The 10,122-nt window shown below is 39.8% G+C and overlaps 1 protein-coding gene across 1 annotated transcript; it reads left to right on the plus strand.

Moving 5' to 3' along the window:
• The first annotated feature begins 3,167 nt into the window (after positions 1-3,167).
• Positions 3,168-10,122, plus strand: LOC115043974 (immunoglobulin-like and fibronectin type III domain-containing protein 1). The gene is made up of 22 exons (XM_029502779.1): positions 3,168-3,219; positions 3,391-3,513; positions 3,607-3,743; positions 3,844-3,943; positions 4,035-4,076; positions 4,154-4,199; positions 4,314-4,497; positions 4,606-4,719; positions 4,834-4,996; positions 5,115-5,387; positions 5,517-5,915; positions 6,237-6,361; positions 6,449-6,590; positions 6,741-7,034; positions 7,127-7,423; positions 7,513-7,692; positions 7,826-7,954; positions 8,447-8,532; positions 8,646-8,838; positions 8,999-9,295; positions 9,705-10,031; positions 10,118-10,122. Exons 1-22 carry the CDS (start codon positions 3,168-3,170, stop codon positions 10,120-10,122), a joined length of 3,708 nt encoding a protein of 1,235 aa, XP_029358639.1.

Here is a 10,122-nt window from a genome sequence, read left to right on the forward strand (position 1 = left end):
CTTTGGTGATACAGGATTTTTATGTTGCATGACACTTTGAAAAACAGTTGAGCTCTTGAGAGAAAATACAAATAGGCTTGTATTTCAGAAAAATGCATAGAAAAAGAAATTTACAATCATTGTGCAAAATGTATGATAGACTTTGCCACATAGTTCCAAGTCTAGAAACGGCAAGTATCAGAATTCATACCACTTGCTCACCTCCTTGCAGGTTTATGTGAATAATTTATGTTCACTCTTCTTGTATTACGTCTCCGGGCATATTTTCTGTGGGGTCAGGCATATGTCCAAGTTTAGAGTCACTGAAGAAGAGAGGGTCACCAGTTGCACCACAAGCTTAAACATGTCTGTCTCATGGAGGATGACGCCTCTCAATTTCAAATTGTGCTTATTTCAATACTCAAATAAATGCTATGAACTTATTTCTGATCTCCGTTAGTATTAAAAACTAATTGTGGCTTATTCTGCTCAGAATGATCATCTTTGTTTTTTCTTTTTGTCTGATGCATCCAAGAGACAATCAGAATATGTCCACGTAAAAATTACATGAGAAACGTGAAATTACGTTTCAATAATTCTGACCTTTCTAAGCACACAACAAACCAATCTAAGAACATCACAAAATATATATTTAACTGACACTTACCTTATTAAATGCTGAGATGAGTATCAGACAGCCTAGATGTGCAATTAAGCTAATGGAGAGGGAGCACTTCTATTTTACTTCCCGCAAGACTTTCCTTTTTAATAGGAGCAGCCAAAAGCTTCCCAGGTCCAGCCGAGGAGTTTAAATTCTAGTTTGGAGGGAGGGTTTAGGGAGTTTCACAGCTGCATTTTCTTTGGTGCCCCCTTTTCAAGAACCTATAGCACTTTGGGGCCAAAGTGCACGTCAGTAAACCTATCCCTGAGAGCCACACTGAAAAAGCAATGGGTTAGGTTGCTCTCCGAGTATCCCAGAAAGACTTTATTGCCTCTCAAAAGGCAGAGCCTACACTCAAGAGTCAGCTGGAAACTGGCTGGCACCAAGCAACAGGGAAAAGCAGTTTACTTGAGCAAATAGTAAGTAAATATCCATCGATCTCCATACTGGGCAAATTTTCTAAATATTAACAAATGTTTGGGTAAATTAATCAAAATCCTTTTCATGGAATAAGTTATTACATGAGACTGTGTACCTATATAAGTATATATATTCTACGTGCTTATTTGACGGCGGCTTGCATGTTAATGTATAATGTTTTGAAAATTGTAGCGAGATCTAATAAATTATACAACAGGATTCCAGCACCTGAAATTTATCCACTTTTTTCTAGAAAGAGATGAACTGATAAGGCAGAGCTGCAATAGTGTAATAGTGTCATATAAAATAATAATAAGAAAAAAAAAAGCAGAACAGTTCAATGGTGATGAAAAAGCGGTGCAATTGCAAGACAAGACAGTGGTGGTAGCTGACGGTCAAAAAAAAAAAAAAAAGAAAAGACAATTGTATTTGTGTTTTGATGCCAAAGTTACCCCTTCGCTTTTTTAAGGCTTTAAAATCATAACTGATTGCACCTTTGATCACAACAAAATTACAAAGTACCATTATGTGCTCTGCTATGAAGCGGGGCTGAGAAATTTAAGACAGTGACCTGCCAACTTATTAATAAATCATTTCACTTATAACACCCTTGGCAAAGCTATTTTTTCCCTCAGACAAATATAGCTTCATAGCAGTAAACCAAGTATTACACAGTGTTAAACCGGCAAATGCTTCATGGAATGACATAACTTAGCATAATTTTATTAGCATATTATTATGCCTGGATTTTTCAGTTTTATACTTGTTCAGTATATTTCATATATTGTGGTTCCAATATTCTTGTCTTCTTCCATCTTTTTTTGAGTTCAGCAAGACAAAATCCAATCAACACTTTGATATGGCAATTATGTTTTGAATCTTATTTAAATCAAACTTCAAGAATAGTTTAATGGGCTATCAAGTTGAATTCAAAAACTAAAGGCTCCATTTGGGACTAATGACATCATACAAATTAAATTTAGATTCAATATTTCTTTAAATTTAGTAATTGAAAATTTTTACATCACATGTGAAGATAAATATATGATAATTAATTTTATTAACATTTTACCTGTACTTGTTTTTTTATATGACGCTATGTCCAAAACAATACGATGAAAGGATATTTTTTTTATTTAACTTATTAAAATCAAATCAAATGTATTAATACACCGGCAGAACCTAACAGCAGTCTACAAAGAGCAAGTCTTAACCTTTCATAAAGTCCCAACAAATCCCACCATGAGGCAGGAAAAACTTCCCTGAAGAGGTCGTTTCCTCAGAATGAGAAATTCCAACTATCCAAGCTAAGAAGAAGTATGAAACTATGTACTTTTTTAAAGGTTAGTAATGAACTATTGAAAAGATGATTTTATCCATTATTACCACTTTTGATAGTGACATAGGTGCGAGTATAGAGAAAAAGAAAATACATTTTAGCCACCCACAGGATAATATGTACATGTGGTGACAAATTTATTTTTCACTTACGCCTCCTGAAAACTAAACACAGATAAACACCTATGTACAAAGATGGTTATGACTAATGTTACATCTCCAGGCAGCTACTCCGTGAGGAACGTGACCTACTAACTGTAAAATTGTGCTGGTCACTATCAGGAGTTGACACGGGGAATCTCAAGTATTTTGCGATCCCAGGAATTCTTCCGCTTTTGGTACAGATAGAATTACCCGCTCGTGACTCCTCACACTGTTTGCCTGAAATGTAGATACAGACGTTTTGTTTAAACAGTTAATGCCTACAATAAAATCGACGCCGCAATATGATTATTTTGGGAGGAACAAACTGCATCCCATTAAAACTTAATTGTCTCACCATTCTGCAAGGTCTTTGGCACTGTGGCAAGTGAAACCCACGGCAGATTCAGATTTGAATTCTCATAGCTCTTAGCAGCAGTCAAATCTTGCCATTATACTGAAATCCAAACATACACTGCATGGACATGAGAGTAAATCACTCCAGCAAAAAAAGTGAGGACCAGTGAAAATGGCCCATATGGAAACTACACAGTAACGTCTTCGTTTTAAAGCGTTTTAAAAGTGTATTGTCATGGTGGTTTACATCAACAGAGAAGCTGTTGTCAAGATGTTTAAGATACGTAAATCTAAGGATGAGGAGCCGACTGCTCCAGGGCAAGGTAAGTGAACACAGAGCTGGAAAACCTCTTTTTAACTGTACGTGACTGGGAAGAAAAAGTAGTTCAGTGACAACATTTGGCCCGCAATGTGCAGTTTATCATGGCTATTTGACTTAATAGAATTATTCTTCATGCTCTTCATAATGAATGTAATATCTTATTTAATGGCAGTGAGGATCAAAAAAAGGTCCAGGGTGCCTGGAGTTATGATCACTCAATATGTGGAACACCTCCCTGGAGGCATGACCACGCCAGATTTCAATCGGAAACCAATTGCTCTGACGATTCAGGAAGGTAAAGCAGAATGCGACCTCAGGTCACATTGCACATAATTTCATTTGCTCTGATCAATTCTTAAATAAAACCTTCTTGGGGCCCTTTCTGTAGGAAAACTGGCCATCTTCAGAGCAATAGTTGTTGGCAAACCAGCACCAACAGTGCGCTGGCTGAGAAATGATGGAGAAATTGATGAGGAGAGGTACAAAACTGTCTACGACGCAAGTTCTGGTGAACACCAGCTCCAGGTGAGAAGTGAGAGTGCAAAACTAAATCGAAGAATCAAAAAATCATTTGGAATGAATCCCACTTTTGTAGAAATGTAAATAATCTTGACCTGACTGACAGATGCCTGATGTATCGGTGGATCAAGCTGACACCTACAAGTGTTACGCTGAAAATGAATATGGAAAAGCAGTTGTAACTGCCACTCTAAATGTCATTGAAGGTGAGAGCCACGGTATTTTAAATGAAAACATTTGTTTTGTTTTTTTACAAATTACATGTGTTTCACTTCACTTTATTTTCTTCTGTTTTAGTTGGTTATAAAAAGAACAGAGCTATGCAAGAATCACGAACAGGTACACAGTCTGTTGTGAATTTCTGTAATAATGCAACCTCAATCGTGCCTTGAATTAAAATTGTGATTGTGCTGTAGCCATCAGAGAACTGCCTGAGGATTTCAAAAAGACCTTAAAGACTGCGTAAGTAATACTGTGAATTTAGGAAATGTTTTTTTTTTTTTTTTAAGCGATACATATATGATGTGTGACATGGTTATTGCTTTAAAGTGATGAACATTTGTTTTGTTTTTGGAGGGTTGACTTGGAGCCTAAAGAAGTGGAAAAACGGGAAATTGATGACAGGTTTTGGGAACTGTTGATGAGTATTGACAAGAAGGATTATGAGAGCGTATGTGCGGAGTACGGTGTTACTGATTTTCGTTGGATGCTGAAAAAATTGAATGAGAAGAAGTTAGAAAGGGAGCAACAACAGGAAAAGGTATGTTTGCAATTTGAGCTGCACATTCATCTTCAAGTTAACAGAAAGTACCAAACAGCCTCACATCTAAAATATTAATAGTTATATATTTGTTTGGATTGATTGCAGGTTGTTGAAAGAATTTGCAACCTAAAGCCCATTGAGTTGAAAAGTATTGACAGTGCCGAGTTTGAACTTGAAATGTCTCTCAGAGACCCGATGAGCAAAATCTTCTTATATAAGGTGAGATGTTATGAAGCAAGGTGATTAATAGCGGCATTAAATACGGATTCTGCCATGTAAATACAGTACAGTAATGTCATAAATGCTTCATGTTGCCGACTTATGTTGAAACAGGATGGAGTTATGATTCCCTTCGATTGTGACACAGAGGTGAAACATGGATTGAAGCAGGTGGGGAGGAAGTTTGTGTTTAGCATCAACGGCCTTAACGCCGAGGATGCCGGATTATACCAAGTGGAGGTTGATGGAGTTAAGATTTTCTCAACTGACTTCAAACGTAAGACGATGCATAAGATTAATTATGTAAAATGTACATAACGTTGTAGAATTATCCTCCGTGTCCTGTGATGGAAAACACCAAATCCACCTACGCTGTAATTTTGTGTTTTATCTAGTTCCCCCTATAGACTTCTTGGTCAAGATTCAAGATGTGACAGCGGAGGAAAGAGAGGACGCCGTGTTTGATTGCGTCCTTTCCCAGCCACTGAAAAAGATTACTTGGATGGGCAAGAACATCACTTTGGAACAAGGAGACAAATATGACATCCTTGTGTCAGAGGACATGCTGATTCACACTTTGGTGGTCAAGGACTGTATGCCTTTGGACAAAGGAATTTATGCAGCTGTGGCTGGACTTAAATCCTGCAGTGCCTGGCTTATAGTGGAAGGTACGGTTTAAATATTATATTTTAAAAAAATGTTTGAGCAGCATTCAACACAAAATGAATTTTACAACTATACTCACATATATGAAAATATTTTGATTCTGTCTTTTTTTTTTTCTTTATTATTATTAGCTGATAATGATCCAAACTCGCGTGGAAAAAAGAAAACTCGTAAAGCAACCCGAGCAGGTGGTGGTGGAGCCAATCTTCAGCAGATTGCTCAAGAACAAAATGCTATAGTACAAAGAGAGAGAGGAGATATGTTAGCCAAGGCAAAGGCCGAGGCAGAAGCTGCAGCAGCTTTAGCTGCTGCTGAGAAAGAAGAAGCCGAAGCTAAAGCTAGAGAAGAAGCCGAAGCCAAAGCTAGTAAAGAAGCCAAAGCCAAAGCTAGTAAAGAGGCCGAACCCAAAGCTAGTGAAGAAGCCGTACCCAAACCTAAAGCTAAAGCTAAAGAAAAGCCAAAGGCAAAAGCAAAAGTAAAGACGGAGGTGAAATCAAAGGAGGAGGAGGCAAAGGGAGAGGCAGGAGAAGGTTCGGACAAAATAGAAGAATCTGCTGATGTTGCGCAAGAAGAGGAGGAAGAATATGAAGAGGAGGAAGAGTATTTGGAGGAGGAGGAAGTGTCCGAACCAGCTACATCAGAGCCAAGCGAGCAGAAGGTAGAAGTAAAGGACGTTGACATTGAGGAAGAAGAACCTGTTCAGGAGAAGAGAAAGAAAGTGAGGACAGGTCCACTTGTCCCTGACACCGTCATCGGTGAGATGCTCCAGAACATAGTAATTGCTGATCAGTATTGATATGATGTGAAGAGATTTCTCTTCCAAGTTGACAGTAAGGTTGTATTTCCTGTAGACCCTGGAGTTTACTTCACCGGCGGACTGTCGGATCTAACGGCCATCATTGGCACCGATGCAGAATTGGTCTGCAAACTGAGCAAAGAGGAATGTGATGCGCTGTGGTACAAAGACGGGAAAGAGGTGAGAAACCTACTGTAAGAGTTGATAGTGCCATAACTTCCAACTTTAACCGTCTGGGATTGAAACGTATGGATGCGTTCATTTCAGATAACAGCTACAGACGACATCTGTTTTGTTAAAGATGGTATGCACCGTAAACTAATCATCAAAAATTGCAAAGAAGATGATGCTGGGAAGTATCGGTGTGAAGCGGATGGCCGTAAAACAGAAGCTGTGCTAAATGTTGCAGGTACAGTTATTTAGTTGAGATACTGAAACTGAAACAAAACAAAAAGGAGAGCCACTGAAAAAATATGACGACAATCTTTTCAGGTCGCCAATTAAAAGCCTCAGTTTTTAAAGATGACTTTTTTTTTTTTCTTTTTTTTTTTTTGACTAGATCCTCCGCGAATTAATCCCGACGACCTCACCGAGTTCGCAAAACCTGTGATAATTAAAGCCGGCAAAGATGCAGCCTTCAAGCTGTCCTTTGTTGGCCGGGAACCCATGAAGATACAGTGGTACAATGAAGGCGAAGAGCTGTTGGAGGACACTCATATCAGGATTGAGAAGTCTTCTACTCATAGTCGGCTGCTGCTAACCAAGTGCCAACGCAAAACCACAGGAGAAATTAAGATTAAGATTAAAAACGAATGTGGAACAATTGAAGCCATTACACAGCTTATTGTATTAGGTTTGTACGTTTTAAGAATTGCATGTTTTAATATCTGCGGTGATCGAAGACATTTGTTGGAGCATGGCTATTATTCTTTTGTCTTTCTGCAGATAAACCAACTCCACCACTGGGGCCTGTGGATACCATTGAAAGTTCATCTACCTGCATCGAGTTCAAATGGAGGCCTCCCAAAAACAATGGAGGTTCCCCCATTACTGACTACATCCTGGAGCGCCAGCAAATTGGTCGAAATAGCTGGAAGAAATTAGGCAAGATTGGCCCAGAGCCTAAATACAGGGACACTGACGTGGATCATGGCAGGAAGTACTGTTACCACATCATGGCTGAAACCGACCAAGGCATCAGTGAAATGATGGAGACGGACGACATTCAGGCGGGAACCAAAGGTGAGGCTTTTTAGAAGCCTAAAGGACAGAGTGTGCTGTCTAAATAGCTTGGTATGAGCCCCTGGCCTTATTTTTTTTCTCCCTTTTAGCTTATCCTGGGCCTCCTTCTACACCAAAAATCATCAGCGCTTTCAAGGACTGTATCAACCTTGCTTGGTCTGCACCTTCTAATACCGGAGGAACCAATCTTTTGGGATACAATGTGGAGAGACGCAAGAATGGCAGCAATCTGTGGGGGCTCGTTAATCCAGCCGATGAGCCCATTAGAGGTAAAGTGGAACCATTCAGTGAAATGCTTACAATGCTTGATTTTTATTAGAGTGAAATCTGACTCTAAGGACAATGTTGTTTTTTTTTTGTTGTTTTTTTTTTAATAAATGTTTGCTATGTGCATGACAACAGAGAAAAAGTATGCCGTCAAGGATGTTGTTGAAGGCATCGAGTATGAGTTCCGTGTGTCAGCCATCAATATTTCTGGTGCTGGAGAGCCAAGTCCTCCCTCTGAATTTGTAATTGCAAGAGATCCTAAGAGTAAGTGAGACTCACTCAGCCAGAATAATCTATACTGTTATTTCCTTGTTGCTTAATTGCTGATAATACAACCGCTCCCAATCATTCAGAACCTCCCGGTAAAGTTATCGACCTGAGGGTGACAGACTCCACTTACACCACTTTATCGCTGAGCTGGAGCAAACCCACCGAGGAGGAAGGGGTCCAAGATGAGGCTAAAGGGTACTTTGTGGAGCTCAGACCAGCAGAAAACCCCGAATGGAGCCGCTGTAACTCCAGTGCTATCATTATGAACTCGTACACAATCATGGGTTTGAAGTCTATGGCCATGTACTGGGTAAGAGTCGTAGCCACCAATGAGGGAGGAGATGGTGAGCCTCAAGAGTTGGACAACTACATCATTGCAATGCCCCCACCAGGTGATAAATGAACCACCTACAGTCAGAATTTCATCAATTCATTAAATTTCTTTTCTCAATGACTTTGCCTAAAAATTTTTCAATGTTGTTACAGTGAGACCTCAGTTCACTGACAGGAAAATGAAGAACTTCATGGTAATGAGAGCTGGAAACTCCGCTCGAGTCAACTTTAATTTTCAGGTTCAGTATTATATTCATATGACAATAAGCTGCTTTATTTAATGTCCAGTCTAAAGAGACACAGTAGACACTTTTGGGCTGCTCTATGAAGTGGTACCTCCTTTTCTTGACAGGCTTCTCCGATACCAACTATTACATGGCTCAAAGATGGCATGCCCGTAGGCAAGCATGTAACAATTAGCAACTCAGACACATCGTCCCAGCTAATGATCCCCTCGTCAGAACGCCATGACACCGGGATCTACACCATCATTGTGAAGAACATTGTAGGCCAAGACACATCCAGCGTTGAGATAAGAATCACAGGTAATGATTTTTCCTTATGAAATAAAAGTGGAGTTCACTTTTACCAAAGGTGATGGCAGAACGGTGGGAAAATGAATTGCTGTCTTCGCATTACCTTCACGTTCATATACTATACTCGATAAAAAAAAAAAAATGGTTTCCATTTCCTACCTGTTTCTAGATGACCCCAAATCTCCGGGTCCAGTGGAGCTGGATGAAAATGTGTCGGGAACCGTAACTGTCTCCTGGACCCCTTCTCCAGATGAAAAGAAAGACGACAGGCTGCACTATATGATCACCAAGCGCGATTCCGTTAAACGTACATGGCAAACCGTGGCGGACCATCTTTTCAACAACAAGTTCACAGCCATCAATATCATGCCCGGAAGGCAGTATCAGTTCCGGGTGTACGCCAAGAATGACATGGGGATGTCCAAACCCTCTGAGTCAGCTGCCTGGGAAGTGAAGAGAAAGAAAGGCAGGTTTAAGTTAGAGACATCAATCCAGCGCTAAAGACATGCAGACGGGTATAAATGCAAACAATAGCAAGTATCATAAAAATTAATTTAATGTAAATGAATTCCATATTTCAATTAGTAGGAGAAATTGGCTCCGGCATCTAAAATGTGAAGGTTTGCTGCTTTACTTTCTCATGTGATAGTGAATCATTTCATTTTACAGGTTAGATGTTAACAGTAGTGGGTAGTTAAAGCCCGCGTTGCTGTGCATAATTACAGTGACAATTTAATAGCACAGTTAATGTGCTTCCTTTGAAGGACGATAAATTAATAAGCCGACATTCAAAAGATGACCACAATGAAAAATGTATTAGACACTTTGTATTACACCTTTTTTAACCTTTCGCTTCCTGCTATTTATCATTCCAGAGACATTTTCTTTGACTCTTCCTGCCTCTAAGGGCTGCAGTTTTGAGACGCCCCCGTCGTTTTCTGTACCGCTAAAGCTGCGCAACAGCCCAGAAAGCTACGAGTGCTACATGAGCTGCGCGGTGACAGGAAACCCCCGACCACACGTTACCTGGTACAGAAATAACATCAGCCTCAACACCAACACCAACTACTACATCACCAATACATGTGGGGTCTGCTCGATGGTCATACTCAAAGTTGGGGCCAAGGACAGCGGAGAATACACAGTGGTGGCAGAAAACCCTTTGGGCAGGGTGGAGTGTTCAACTAAACTTGTTGTTAAAGGTAAAAACGCTGCTGTACGCAGTATCTTCTCATCCTCTGGTTCTTTGCTTTAACAAACTCTCTTCTTTTTTCGCTTCCTCCTCCAGATTAG

This window comes from Echeneis naucrates, chromosome 5, assembly GCF_900963305.1.
Source record: "Echeneis naucrates chromosome 5, fEcheNa1.1, whole genome shotgun sequence".
Taxonomy (NCBI): Eukaryota; Metazoa; Chordata; class Actinopteri; order Carangiformes; family Echeneidae; genus Echeneis; species Echeneis naucrates.